Genomic DNA, 15,677 nt, shown 5'->3' with positions numbered 1-15,677 from the left:
CTTTCTTTCCTTCATTCTTTCCTCTTCCTTCTGCCTGTGGGTGACTCTACACTGAGTGACAAGTCAAATGGCTTCCTGTACACCAGGAAACCATTTACTACGCTGGGTGGTAACCATATACCCAAATTTTGGCGCCTGGTGGTTTAGTGAGTACAGTAATCCCTCTAATATCCGGACGCCCAATAACCGAACATCCCCACTAACCGAACCTTATCGTCCTGGGATCAAACATTCCCAAAATGGTCCGAAAATCCAAAAAAATTGGAAAAAAAAAATCGATTTTTTGCCGTCCGTAATTTGAACTTGCTGCGCGCGCCGCGTGAGAGCATTATTTTGGTTCGTCATTCCTCCGACGTCCGATAGAGCGCCGCTGCATCCTCCCCACTTCCCGCCTGTCTCTCACCGCGACAAGACCTACGCTCTTCGTCATGGCTGCCCACGTGCTCGCTTTTGTGGTGGTGCCGTACTTGCTGCAAGGCCTCCTGCTGCTCTCTGCCCTACTCTTAGTGTGTGTGATGATGGCCCCGCCTCCTGAGAAAAGGAAGAGAGTGGTGTTGACTCTGGAGAAGAAACAGGAGATATTGGAGAAGGTTGATGCGGGTTGGTCTTCCTCTCGCATTCTCCGCGAGTTCAACCTGGCCCGGTCGACTTTGTTTGATATCAAGCGTTCCTGAGACAAGCTCATGCAGTACACGGCTGACTTCTCGTCGAGAAGCAAACGCAACGTGGAGAGGAAGGTTATGTTTACTCCCAAGTATGCAGAGATCGACCGCTCCACGTTGATTTGGTATCGACAGCAACGTGCAGCTGGTGTGATGGTACGTGGAACGGAGCTGAAGGCTGCTGCTGAGAAGTTTGCAAGGCTTCACGACGCCTAGACTTCAAGGCATCCGAGGGTTGGCTCTTCGCGTTCGTTGCGACATGGACTTAATAAACGTAAAGCACATGTCGAATCATAGGACTCTAAAGAGTATGTATAGGACGAGTTTCGGCACAAGGTGAAAGTATTGATCGACAGGTAGGTACTCACTCTCTGTCAAGTCTATAAAGATGAAGAAACTGGCCTATTCTATCGCTCGGTGCCAACGAACACTCTCGCCGCGATGAGACGGAGAAGCGTGTACCTGGCCGCAAGCTTTCTAAGGAACGGATATCTGCTTTGTGTTGTGCCAATGCTAACGGCATGCACCGGCTTAAGCCCGTTATTGTTGGCCGTGCAAAGCAGCCTCGGTGCCTTCGTGGGGTGATGGATGTCCTTCCTGTCGTATGGTACCATTCTTTGAAAGCATGGTTCACAGCTGTGATTTTCAAAGACTGGTTTCACCATCACTTCGTCAAGGAGGTCATACATTACCAGACGAAGACACTGGGAATTCCTCGCGACCAGGTAAAGGCTCTCCTTCTCCTCGACAATGCACCTGCCCACCCGTGCGACAAGGACTTGGTTGCTGAGAATGGCCGTATTAGGTGCATGTTTCTGCCACCTAATACGACTGCTCTCATTCAACCAATGGACCAAGGAGTGATCGTGGCAACAAAGCGCCTGTACCGTCGGAAGTTCCTGGACGAGGTGATGGTGGTTCTCGAGGACGAGGACGAGCGCAGGGAAGGACGTGACACTCGAGGCAAGCGGACTTTGGAAAACCTTCGCCGCTACAACATCAAGTCTGCGCTGTACAACTGGGCTAGTGCATGGAAGGAAGTCCCTGTGAAAACTCTTGAAAATGGTTGGTCTCGTCTGCTTCTCGGAACAGATGTGGAGTACGATTTCCTAGGGTTTGACATGGATGACTTCCATGCACGGCTACGTACGCACGGCGACGATGTTGATGTGGACGATGTTCGTGAGTGGTTGGACGACGACGAGGGCGATCCTGGGTATCAGACGTTGTCTGATATCGAGATCGCGTCTTCGGTTGCTGGTGTCAGTCCCGAACTTGAAGATTCCGACGACGAAGGCGATGATGATGCAGACTCCGCCCAGCAGGACACTACTCCAGCCATCCCCAAGCTGAGCGCACTCTGGGAACATCTAGAGTTCGTCCTAGACTACCTGGAACACCCGGACTGCGACAGGGAGATGGGGCCCTTGGGACTCGTGGAGGAAGTGCGTGCTTTCCGGCAGCGCATCATCAATCGCCAGAATCGTCGGTCCTTGCGTCAGTAAACGATTGACAGTTTTTTCAGGCCCGTGACCCCCGCTGTGCCAAGCCCTGGTTCCACTCCGTTGCCTCCCCAAGACAGGCCCTCATGCTCCGAGCCACAGCCCAGCACATCAGCTACAGTGGAGTCACCGCTCGACGTGAGTTTGCGGCTGTCTTCAGAGTCTTCTGTAGTCGGTACGCCATCACCACGACCCACCGATGCACCCCTTGGACGCCTGCCAGTGATACTCTCGGGCTCTGACAGTGAATAAACAGCAAGAACTTCTCCACTAGACCACACGGGAATTTTGAGTGTTGTGCAGTGAAAAAAACGGTGTGTTGTGTTAAGGTTTTCAAGTTGGGAGAAAAGACTAAGTAGAAAAGAAATTTAACGTAACTAACCTTCTTTGTTTTGGCTTTGGAAACTTAAAAAAACTTGGGAAAAGTTAATGTGCAACACTTAAATTTAATGGAACATTATTTGGACTAAAGTGAACACTGTGAAAAGAACGGACTTCTGTGTGTTAGTGACTAAGTTCAGTGCAAAACTTCAGGAAGAGTGTAGTGCAAGTGCTTCAGGAAATCGTTCTTACTGTCAGAGTCCGAGAGGAGGCGGTTATTCATCGAGGTGGCCAGGGACTTGCTGTAAGTAGCCAAAATGTTTCATGTTGTACTATTTTCCATACTATATTTACCAGAATGTTTCATATTGTATTTTTTCCATACTATACTTACCAGAAAGTGTCATACTGTACTTCTTTCCATACTAAACTTACCTCATGCATGTGCAGTAGGAATGTGTTTTTCAGAGTTCGGTTAGGTTCGGTTAGGTTAGGTTCGGTTAGAGTCCATAAGTACCAGAATGTTTATTAATGTATGAACATACTTCTAAACCCACATTTTATGTGTCTATTGCATTTATTTCAGTCATTTATGTGCCTTATTGGTGTGATTTGGGTGTTAAATAGGTGCTATGCATGTCTGGAGGGAGTTGTATAGGTGTTTCTCTGTGTTAGGGTCCGTAAGTACAAGTCCATAAGCTGGGGCCCAATATCCGGACAAAACCAATATCCGAACCTACCGATGGCTCTATTGATCCGGATATTGGAGTGATTACTGTACTGTAATTATTGCACTCCAATCGGACTAAGCCGGTGAAGGTTTATATCCAAGGGGTGGTTGAGGTTGATTGCTCATGTAATGCCACTCAGGGATGAGTGAGGCTAGTCACTCTCATCTTAAATGTCGGGACCAACCACTTAGCCCCGGGCTCCTACGCTCCTCATAGGACAATGTAGGTTTGGATGATGGATGGATGGATGGATTTCTCCTTCAGGAGCATAAGGGCCCAGGACTATGCAATTCAGTTGATGTGTTTAACCCCTAGACAATGGGAATGTTTTAGGCACAACAGCCCTCTCCCTATGGCAGTATTTCCCAAAATAGCCTTGTTTCAAACCTTCATATCTGAGAAAGTATAGCAGTTAAGGAAACAAATTAAAGAACATATTACTCATCAACTCTTCTTCTTGTGAATGAAAGCATCCCCAGGTTTGCAGGTGGTCGCATCGATGATTAAGGATGGGAAGGAGAGTAACTTTTGGTTCTTAAAGCACAATGTCTTCATACATGTGTGTACAGCCCCAACTTTGGCTTCATTCTCAACGTGATAACTTCTCCACTACCAGATAAGCCAGACACAGTGGTGTCCAAGGCATGCCCTATGGCACAATCACTGAGTCCTTTCTGGCATCTTTAGGCACAGGCTTGGCAAAGGTGGATAAGGCAAGGGATCCGCATGAGGCGGGAATGGACTCAGAAGAGGAGACTTCAGAAAACATCGTTCAGCACCTAGCTCAGTAACAGAGAAGACTGAGATACACTTGCGTCTGGTGGCGGGAGTCTCTCCCTACCCTTTGGTGACGAGATCAAATGGCAGCCAGTTCAAACTGTGGCAGGATAGCATTTGTGACTCCTCCTGTCACCCAGCAGTCTCCATCCACCCCTTTCGCAGTGGCCTATGCTGTCACCCGGCACGTACGGGTTAAGGCAAGTGGATCAGCTGCTAACTTGTAAGTGGCACTGTGGGCATTAAACCCCAACCTTCCCTTGGATATAAATACTTATGGGCCACACCCAGTTGGAATGCCATAACCCATGAGACCACCATGTATCCATTTGTTGGTTATATGGTTACCATCCAATGTGGTACCATATCTAAAACATGAGGGTAGACACCATTAGGAGCTTAGATATGGTGCTCATCTCCATAATGTAGGTCTTAGGCCTGTGGCAGGTTATTTTCCCAACTATCCTGAGATACAAGGCCACTGCACCATCCAGGTTGCCACAGTTACCTCCCCTAGGAGTTATTCAACGTACTTATTTTAACTACCAACCCACAATGGGTGGATAGACATCTAAGTCCCGTGATGCCAGTTGAACACACCAGGAATTGAATTCTGGTGCAGCTTCATAGTCAGCAATGCTAAACACTCAGCCACCATGGCAGTAGAGTATATACTGCCCTGAAATCAAAACCATTTTTATTTTTGGCTCGTCACTCAATGTACATCAGAATCAGGCATACATATATTTAGATTAATTCACATCGTTTCATATCAACATACATTCATTATAGTCATCCTTTCATATCAACATACATTCATTATGGTCATATCGATAAAGGCATCAGCTTCTTCTTTCTATCTATCTACTGCCAGATGCCTCAATCCTTTATACAGGATGGCCACAAACAAATCGCCTCCATATCACCCTATCCCCCACCATTTCACTGCCCTGCTCCCAATTCACACCATCCTCTCTCATATACCTCTCCACTCCATCCCCCCATCTCATCTTTGGCCTTCCCCTCCCTCTTTCCCCCTCCACCTCACTCACATACACTCTCCTCATCAGTCTTTCACTCTCCATCCTCTCCACATGGCCAAACCACCTCAATGTGTTTCTCCTAACACTTCCTATCACATCCACATCCACACCACAGCGCTCCTTCACATCCTTATTTGTCAGTCTGTCTCTCCATGTGACTCCATAGGCTCCTCTCAAATAACTAATTGCCACTGCTCTCACTCTTGACTTGCGTCCCTCCGACAACGTCCAAGCTTCACTTCCATACACTAGAGTTGGTATCATAGTACTGTCATGTAATAACATTTTCACTTCCATGTTCACTTCCTGTACTGTAATAGGTTTTTGAGAAAAGACAGTTCAGGAAGTTTAGGACCTTTCATGTCTCATCAGGTCCACCAGATTAATTCATCAACTCAAGTCATGCATATGAAGTCATGTGGCAAACATCAGCCACTATCAGTTCAAAGATTTTTTGTGAAATGATTTTTTTTTAAAATAAAATATGCTACGTAAACCAAAGAAATCTGCCAATATGAATTAGGTGAGCAATCTGTATGGTGAAACAGTGCCTGATACCATAAGCAAAAAATGCAATTAAATTAGTTCAGTGGAAAAAAAAAAAAAAAAAAAAAAAAAAATCATCATCATCCGGACCTCCTTTCCCACCATAGGGCAGGGTGAGGAGTAGCTGTGTCCAGACAGCCCATGCTTGCCCAATCCAATGGGCCATGCTTCCATTCACTCATCACTAAAGCCCCCAGAATCCTGGCTCTATTAATATGCCAAAAACTTTCACTACATTCTGTGGCTTCACATAAACGTATCCAACAGAGTCAATCCAAACGCTGCCACATTTAAAAAGGGGTGCCAAATCCCTGATCATGCACTTCTCACAACATTCATCCAGCCAGCTTGATCTCCTGTCAGTCCCCGAGCCTCACCGACTTCCATACCTCTCTTCTTCAAACTCTCATCCATCATAATCCTTCCACCTTCTCCTTGGCCTACCTCGCCTCCTCCCTCCTTCAGATTCACTCAGATATACCTTTTTCACCACTCTATTGCCATCCATTCTCTCCATGTGACCATACCACCTCAGTACACTCTCTTTGATTCTGGTGTCCACAGACTTCCTCACGCTGCATCTTTCATGAATCACATTATTTCGTATCCTATCCACCCTCTGAACTCCACATACATTCCTCAGCAGTCCCATCTCCGCTGCTCTCATTCTTGACTTCTAATTTTCATGCCACACCATAGTCTCACACCCATATGTTAAAGCTGGCACTAACACTCCTTCATGTAAGTCTCGTGCAGCAGCAACACTCAAGCCTCTGTTTGGGGAGGGGGGGGAAGGGTAAGGCTGGTTGAAAGAGAGTATGATGGTTGTGCAGCAGGGTGAGATGAGTTGGCTATATCCTGTGCAGATGCTTCTGGATCATACCAATGCTCTCAGCCTCCTACTACTACTCAATATTGAATCAAATCTGGTGTTAACTGGATAAAATACTGGAAATGACATGACCATAATCAACTCTGATTTGTATCAATAATATCTGGCTTATTTACAAGAGGGAAACATAAATTTTATAATTACCTTGTGAAAATATTCCTGCAGGAATGAACATACAATTTCACTCTCTCTGCTATCAGTTGGCATGTGGATCGATGCTCTCCATACTGAAGAAAAGGCACAGTTAGACAAAGGACTTTAAAGTGTAAAACACATATATAAGTCATTATCAAAGTAACAATAGTTAGACTTACCAACATTAAAAATTCCCACTACAATAAAAGAGTGGATGTGCCTAAAAACGAAATAAAAACACAAGCATAATGGAACTTTTAACAGAATGTCCAGTGAAATGGGCCATATATTCACCCACAAATCATTTAAGCCTTCAAAATCTTGGCTCGACCACACAAGAAAAAACCCATTCCTACTTTTTTTTTTTTTTTTTTTGATACCTGAGGGACAGACTTACTCAACCTACTCCCAGACAAAAAAAATGGGTGTTTTCATACACGTTCTGTGTACAGAGTCTACTTTACATGGCTGATTGGAACCAAGGAAACAAGTTATGCAATATAAATTATTACAGACGCTCAACATGCAGAACAGCCCACATCTGATTTTTCCTTTGTACAGTACTACGAGGAAAGGAGACAATCAGCTTGGAGTAATTCTTCCCCTCAATCTCCACATCACCCTGTGTGAGTCATAGGAAAAAAGAAAGAAAGAAAGAAAAAAAAAAAAAAGGCTCCATATCATACAATGACAGAGACAGTGTGCAAAAGCTGAGCAACCTATGGAGCCAGTCCTTTGCACAAAAGCTACATCAGGTGATTCCTTCAAAGAGCAGACATTTCAATAGAATCCTTGGGAGGGGTGTCTCTGATGCTTAGGGTGATTTCTGGAGCTATAGCATCCACTGCCTAGGCTTTGGTTTAGATGACTCTATTGGAATTTAACAAAATGCCTTGTGATCACGAAACAGAAGGTTTTTAACACTTGTCCTTGCTGTTCCTGAAAAAAACTTGTCATCTTACTCCTCCAGTAGAGAATGGATCCTCCTCTTCTACACAGCAACTAAGATCACATTCACCCTCCCGCAACATAAACCTGGGTCGTCCCCCACTCTTGAGACTATCCACCTCTCGGTCAGCATGGAAGGGATACGGGAAGTCCATCTGAGATGCTCGACAAAAGCTCTGAGGGTTCGATTTGATTCCAGCTATGCCCAGCTGTGGAAAAAATATTGGCACTGTTATTATGACATTAATCATATAACTGCATATATGAACTTGCCATTATGCATATTGTACTAATGCCCATACAATCACATAACAACTATTCTCATCAGGAAATTCTCTTTGTATTAAGTTTGAAGGTCATGGACCATGTTAGCATGTGTACATCTTTTCACCCCTGGCAGCTTTACATGTTTAACAATCTTGAGCCATTTCCCTTATTAAACCTTTACCGTATTCCAAGGGTCTCCATGCATACCTCATTCCAAATCTTCCTTAGTCTACCTCTAGGCATGCTTCTTTCATGTGACCCTCGTCAGCCAGTTACCCTCCCATTTCTCTCAACATGTCCAAATCATCTTAACCTACCAGTTTACATCACTTTTTATATAACACCTATGCCATCTATTTCTCATAGCACCTTATTCTCAGTTCTATCATTCAGGAATGCCCTACTCACCCATCTTAACATTCTCATCCAGTACACTGCAATCTCTGTTTATCCTCTTTTTTTCAGTAACAAAGTCTCACTGCCAAACACTATAACACTTCTCACACACATATTGTCGAGAGTACACTTTGCATGAAAGGAAGTCTCTCCATCATCAGGAGAGGCAAGTTTCCTAAACTTCTTCCATCTACTGTCCATTCTAGCTATGGAACCTGGCTCTGTTCCACCTCCTGCACTCAGTATATATACCTCCTTGGTGGCAGAACTCCTTCACACATTCCAAGCAGGTGTCATCCCAAACAATATTTACACCTCCACATATTGCACTCAGAAAATTTCTTTCATAATGAAGTAAACCTCCAATATCATTATCCCTCTTGTGAACCCATTTATTACAAACTGTACACAGATCAGACTTCCTCCCAACTCCCTTCTTACACACTGCTTAAGGCAATGCAACCTTTTCAATGATATCTTGTTCCAATATTCTGTACTATTTGACTGCAGGTCCAACAACAAACTGACATGGCAAGTAATGTTCACAGGTGACAGCCAATCCCATATTACAGTACAGTACTCCAAATGAGGTGCAAAGGCCTGAGGCAAGGCTAGTGTATGCCCATGACAACATCAAATGAATGAAAACCCTTAAATTACCTCTGGGAGTTATGAAGCCATGCACATGGCAAGACCTGTGTTCCAAGTGACATCTTAGAAATGACTAGTCCATCTGATACTTGATGTCATGTACATTTGAATACAAACAACTTAATCAGATTCTTACTGTATTATTAAAGGCCAATATTTTCAAGTGTTAAGACTACTGTACAAGTTTTTGCATTCATCATACTGTTGTATGAAAACTCATTTTGTATGTACGGCTCCTGTCACCTAAAAGGGGACTTACAAATATCTGTTAAAACCATCATGGTAACACTCATGTTCCTATGTGTCACTCAGCTGAATAAAACTGTCTGGTATTAAAAGGAATAGAGAAAGCTGTTACCAGTCTTAGCAATCTCAGGCTCCTTTACTCATTTTCTGCTGAATCAAATCATCTGGCAGCAGTTGAAACAGAATACTAGACTTGTCCTGATCAGGGACTGGGAGGGGTGGGGTGGGTGGGTGTTAATGGTACCAAAACATTAGGACGTGGGCCTAGAGGTGGTCCAGTGAAGACGTCAATACCTGGATCTTACTAACATTTAGTAAACATTCTTCAATATTATCTCATCTACATCTAATATTTAATCATCTATCATCCACACAGGGAATACAATATATCACTAGTATTAGCACTTCTTTCGTTTCATGGGGAGGAGGGAACTATAAGTATGGGTGAGGGATCAGAGTCCAGTAACATTTCTTATCACCAGAGCCCATGATGTCTCTCCTGACCATGAGTGTTAATTTAGTATACCACTCTGAGACTGCCCACCTGAGAGTCACGGCGAGAGGAAAAGCTGTGAGTATTGGAGGTAAGGCCAGGGTCAGTGTTGAGGGGATTGTAGTGCTGGTGACGATAATGGTGAGGAAGATCACAGTGGTTCAGCTCGGCATGGGAGTCTCTCGCACACAAACTTGGACCATTTGATCTGAAACAGGCAACATTATAGACAAAAATATCTGAACAAGTTTCAACTGGCCAAGAAAGGGGTTTGGCGATTCGGCCCCTAATCCCTGAGGTCACTTTCTGTGACCTTGTCCCAGAGCTTTTTTCCCAACCACTCCATAGCCTAGCCACAGAGCTCCATTCAGCTGCACCTCCAGCACATATCATGTTCCCCAAATAACAAAATTCCTCTACACACTCAAGAGACTCTAAAGCAAGCTCTCTCTGCTTTGACAGTGCTGCCACTAGCCCTAGATATCATCACTTTAGTTTTATCTGCATTTACCATACTCTCAAAACCTTGTACCCCATTCCATCTCTCCAATTTCTAAACCTTTCCTCTGTCGCCCTCTAATTCGTCACAATCAACACCAAGTCATCAGCATGCAACACTTTCCATGGATGTCCAGTTCTGAAGTCATGTGAGACAGATTCTATCTATCTATCTATCTATTGCCAGACGCCTCAATCCCGTTTGGGGTGGCCACAAACAAATCGCCTCCAAGTCGCCCTGTCCCCCGCCATTTCACTCCCCTGCTCCCAACTCACACCCCCCTCTCTCATATACCTCTCCACCCCATCTCTCCACCTCATCCTCGGCCTCCCCCTCCCTCTTTCCCCCTCCACCTCACTCACATACACTCTCTTCGTCAGTCTTTGACCCTCCATCCTCTCCACATGGCCAAACCACCTCAGTGTGTTCCTCATAACGCTTCCTATCACATCCACATCAACACCACAACACTCCTTTATATCCTCATTCGTCAGCCTGTCTCTCCATGTGACTCCACAGGCTCCTCTTAAATAACTCATTTCCACGGCTCTCACTCTTGACTTGTGTCCTTCCAACAACGTCCAAGCTTCACTTCCGTACGTTAGAGTTGGTATCACAATACTGTCATGTAGTAACTTTTTCACTTCCATGCTCACTTCCCTGTTTCTTATCACTGCTTTCAAAGAACCAGCAACCTTTCTTCCCTGCTGTACCCTTTCAAGCACTTCACCCTCCAAACCTCCATCCTTACTCATCACACTACCCAAGTACTTAAACGTACTCACATTTTCCAATTCCTCACCATCCAACCTCGCTGAACATTCACTGACTTCACCTCTCTCAAAGACCATCACTTTTCTCTTCCCTACATTCACCTTTAGATTCCGTTTCTTACACACTCTCTCAAACTCATCCACCAAGCCTTGCAGCTCCCCTTCGTCTTCACTCAACAACACGGTATCATCTGCAAACAACAGTACAGGGAGTTTCCAAACATTATCCTCTCTCACCAGGGCCACTCCAACATCCACTACCCTACCTTGTACCTCTTTTATTACCCCATCCATGTACAGATTGAACAACCACGGAGACATGACACATCCCTGTTTCAACCCAACTTTCAAAGAGAAAAATTCACTTAGTTCACCATCCACACGCACTGCAGCCTTCGCACCATCGTACATACTCTTCACAGCATTCAACAACTTCCCATCTATTCCATATATTCTTAACACTTTCCACAATCCTAGTCTATCCACCCTGTCATATGCTTTCTCCAAATCCATGAATGCCGCATACAACTTCTTTCCCTTCTCTAGAAGCTTTTCCACTAAAGATCTGAGAATGAATATCTGATCTACACAACCTCTTCCCTTCCTAAAGCCTCCCTGTTCTTCTCCAACTAATTTCTCTGTTCTTTCTCTAACTCTGTCAATAAGTATCCTACCATACACTTTTCCTATTATACCAAGAAGACAAATGCCCCTGTGATTACCACACACTTCTTTTTCCCCTTTTCCTTTGTACAAGGGAATAATTATACCTGACTTCCAATCCTCCGGGACTCTACCTTCCTCCCAGGCCAATCTGCACATCTTCCACATCCATTCTACTACTATCTCTCCCATGCTTCAGCATTTCACCACACACTCCATCAATTCCTGGGGCTTTCCTGATTTAACTTTCTTCATTGCTTCCACAACTTCTATCCTACTGATTTCTTCCTGTCTTCTCACCTCCTTCTTCTTCCAGCCATTCCCCAGCCACTTATACTCGCATTACTTCCATCCTCTATGTTCAACAATTCCTTAAAGTGTTCTTTCCATCTGCTCACTTTTTTCTCCCTTCTCCACTAGTAATCTACCATTTTTATCTTTCACTCCCCTGCTATCTTCACTTCCACCCTGTCTTACTCTCTTCATCTTTTTCCAGAACATTTTCTTACAGTCCCTCCACTTTACATTCAAGTTCCTTCCAAATTCCTCATCCGCTCTCTTCTTACTCTCTCTTACTAATCTATTCACCTCTCTTTTTTTCTACATATAGCTCTCTCTTCCGCTCTCAACTTCTTCCACGCCCTATTTCTCATCCATTCATTATATGCTTTCTTCTTTTGTGCCACAGCCCGTTTCACCTCTTCAGTCCACCACGCTGTTCCTTGCACCCCCTCCGTCTTCTCTTCCTTCCACACACCACATCACATGCTGCACAAATATATTCTTAAAATATTCTACACACACCTTCCCCGTCCCCATCTGCTCCAACTCATATTTGCCCAATCGTTCCTCCACTTCTCTCTTATACTCTGCCTTTTTCTCATCCTCTTGTAACCTTTCCACTCTCCTTGCAACTACTCCTTCCTCTCGTCTTTCCCTTCTTCTATTCCTCCATCTTACTTGAACTTTAACTCTGGCCACCACTAAGTAGTGGTCAGAAAGTCCACTCCCCCAACCTCTATAAACTCTTGTATCCAATATACATCTTCGCATCCTTTCATCCACACACACATAATCAATCATTGCCTTCCTTTCACTCAATTCACCACCCACCCTTCTCACCACTCGCCATGTATACCTGTGGATCATTTTATGCCTGAAGAGGGTATTGGCTATCACCAACCCCCTCCCAGCACAAATGTCCACTAACGCACTCCCATTCTCATCTATCTCAGCAGGCACACCCCACTCACCAACTATTCCATCCACCTTCACATTCCCAACTTTACCATTCATATCACCAATCAAAAACACTCTATCATTCCTTCCAAACTTTTCCATGCACACTTCTACATTTGTCCAGAACTCTTCTCTCACTCTTCTAGCACGATCTTGCGTTGGCGCATACACACAGACAATCGCCCACATTTGTATTCCAACTTTCAACTTTACCCACACAATCCTTGATCCAACTGATCCATACTGTCTTATGCTCCTCTTCCATCTTTTACTCACAACTATACATACTCCTTCCTTTGCCCTCTCATTCTCACCTACTCCAGCACATATACCCCATCCATACTCCCATTCTCTCACACTTTCTCCTCTCCATTTTGTTTCAGTTATTCCACATACATCCACTTTCGCATCCTCAAGCACCTGGACAATCTCTCTCTCTTTCACCTCATCATTTGCTCCCCTTACATTCCACGTTCCAATTGCAATGTCCTTTGTCCGGTCCTTGGTCGTCAACGTTTGGTCAGTCCTTGTCCGAGGCTTATTGTTTGTTTTTTTAGTTAGTTGTTTTCCGGGGAGGGGCACTAACCCTCCGCCAACCCTTTTAGTCGCCTTTTACGACAAGCAGGGATACTGGGGGAGTATTCTTGACAAACCCCCCTACCCCCATGATGCATGCCAACATTCACAGAAAACTCATCACTCAAACCTCCATTCACTCTCACCAAGGTGTGAGCACCCTTACATTGCCATAATTGGTCTAACCAATCACTCTTTGATCCCAGGTTTACTCATTGCCTACTTCACAACCTCCCAAGGAACTCTGCCAAAGACATTCTCCAAATTAACAAAGTACAGTTCTCTTTTTTTCTCATATATGTTTTTCCTGAACCTGTTGGATAATGAATATTGCATCAGTGGTCCTGTTGCCTGGCATAAGCCCAAACTGAATCTTACCAATATTCACTCTTTCCCTTATCATATCTTCCAGAACTCCATTACCTTCGTTATCTGATCCAAAAATTTTATGCATCCATAGTTTCCTTTCTCCAAGGCATCACCCTTCCCCTTATGCCGTATGTATATGTATTTACAATCATGCACTGAAACCAGTCATCTGTTCAATACACTCCTATATATTCAAATTTCTGAAATCATAAGTGAAACCCACTCCTATATCTCCTAAGGTTTTCATCACTTCAGCAGTCAGCTCAGACAACTGTCACCTTCTTCAACTGCATCCTGCCGAGTGCCCTGCACAAAATATCAACATCAATCAAAAAATAAGGGCTAAACACTGGATCCACTGACTCCAAACCTTCCTTGTTCCAGTTAAACTCCTCACTCAGCAACTGTTTACAAAGATTTCTCCATGCATCCTTAATAATATTTCCTCACTGTCCACCACTACCTTTCCTTCATCATTCTTCACACAATGCTCACCTATGACATCCCGGTTTTCTCTCTTCATCTGTTTTGCCACCTTAAATACAGCAATGCTCCTTTAAGCATTATTAAGGCTATCCAGCAAAGGTCTCTGAAACTCACATTTTGCCCTGTATACCTCCTTTGAGGCCTACATTTGGCTGCCAAGTAAGGAATTTCTTACCACTACCACCTTTTCTGCATTCCAGGAGAAGTATTCTTTTCTCCTTAACTACAGCTGCTACACCATCTCACGGCCACGTTACCTTATGTCTTGGTGGGCCCCTTGTTCATCCACACACTGAATCAGTAACTCTTATAAAATTATTCTTGAGAGCTCTGTACAGCTCATTAACATTTCTGTCAACAGCTCCTTGTTCAGCTACCACTCTCATTCATCTCACAATAGAAGCCATCCTTGTTTCTTGGCTTTTTAACTTCCATAGTTTCCTCCTAGTTGCATAGGTCCTTTTCTTCAGTACCTGATTCTTTAGTACCATGTAACACATCAGTAATTTGTGTTGCTGGACATGCTCTTCACCCCCTATAATTTTCACATCCTTTAGTAAACCTCTTAGCAGTCCTCCTAACCAGGAAATAATCAATCTGGTTACTTTTACCCCCAGACTTATACGGAATCAGTCTTTCTCTTTTCCTAAAAACTGAGTTGCATACAGTCATGTTCATTGCTTCTCTGAACTCTAGCATCCTTTCACCTTCTGCATTCCTCATACCATACACACATGCCCCGTGCACCCCTTCCAATCCCTGTCATGCTGCACCTGCATAACCATTTATATCCCCTCCCAAAACTACAATCTCATCATCCCCTATAACACCAACCACACTTATAAAATCATTCCAGAATCTGTCATTTTCTTCGTCATCTAAACCAACCTGTGGAACACATGCCAATATTATTGTAACCAGGAGTTTTCTAAACAACAGTTTCAGCACTGTAATCCTTTCACTGTCTCTCACTAAGTTCATAACAAATTCCACCTGTCTAGGAGGCTATATTAAAATGTCACGCAATTCATATGACAGTCAAAATATTTCCTCTGTACAACATGAAATGACACTACAATTAAAACTGCAGCAAATTACAGTAGAGGATTTAAGGTACATTCTTGAATCTACTGTTGACTTTTAAAAGTATGTTTCTTTTCTTATTTAATCAATCTTTCATATTAGTATGTCTTCTATACAAGGTCTCAGACTCTCAAGACTCACTAGACACTTTTGCAGTCATAATGGAATATACTTAATAGGAAAAAAAAAAAAAAATCCAGCATCAAGAAAGCTCAATTATAGCAGACTTATGCTTTTATTTGACTGATCTTCCTCAAACAGTCCAGAAGTCAAGTTTTATTATACAGATTTTTTTTTTTTTTTTTTTTGGTGAGGAAGAAGGAACCAAAGGCCATGAGCCCGCAATAACAGTTCCCTCCAAGAGAAAAACAAAAATACA

The 15,677-nt window shown here is 43.8% G+C and overlaps 1 protein-coding gene across 1 annotated transcript in view; it reads right to left on the bottom strand.

Moving 5' to 3' along the window:
- The window catches only part of LOC145409614 (uncharacterized), a 45,568-nt gene that overhangs the window by 9,633 nt on the left and 20,258 nt on the right, over positions 1-15,677 (bottom strand). Inside the window, exons 9-10 of the mRNA XM_080279967.1 lie at positions 9,662-9,818; positions 7,572-7,766 (exon numbers count right to left, since the gene is read on the bottom strand). Of these exons, the coding sequence (XP_080136093.1) occupies positions 7,572-7,766; positions 9,662-9,818 (352 nt within the window). The remainder of the gene's footprint in view (positions 1-7,571; positions 7,767-9,661; positions 9,819-15,677) is intronic.

The sequence above is a fragment of the Coenobita brevimanus genome, chromosome 82 (genome assembly GCF_032717465.1).
Source record: "Coenobita brevimanus isolate Jiangsu-jjx chromosome 82, ASM3271746v2, whole genome shotgun sequence".
NCBI classification, from domain to species: Eukaryota; Metazoa; Arthropoda; class Malacostraca; order Decapoda; family Coenobitidae; genus Coenobita; species Coenobita brevimanus.
This window is presented reverse-complemented; position numbering and strand designations above follow the sequence as displayed.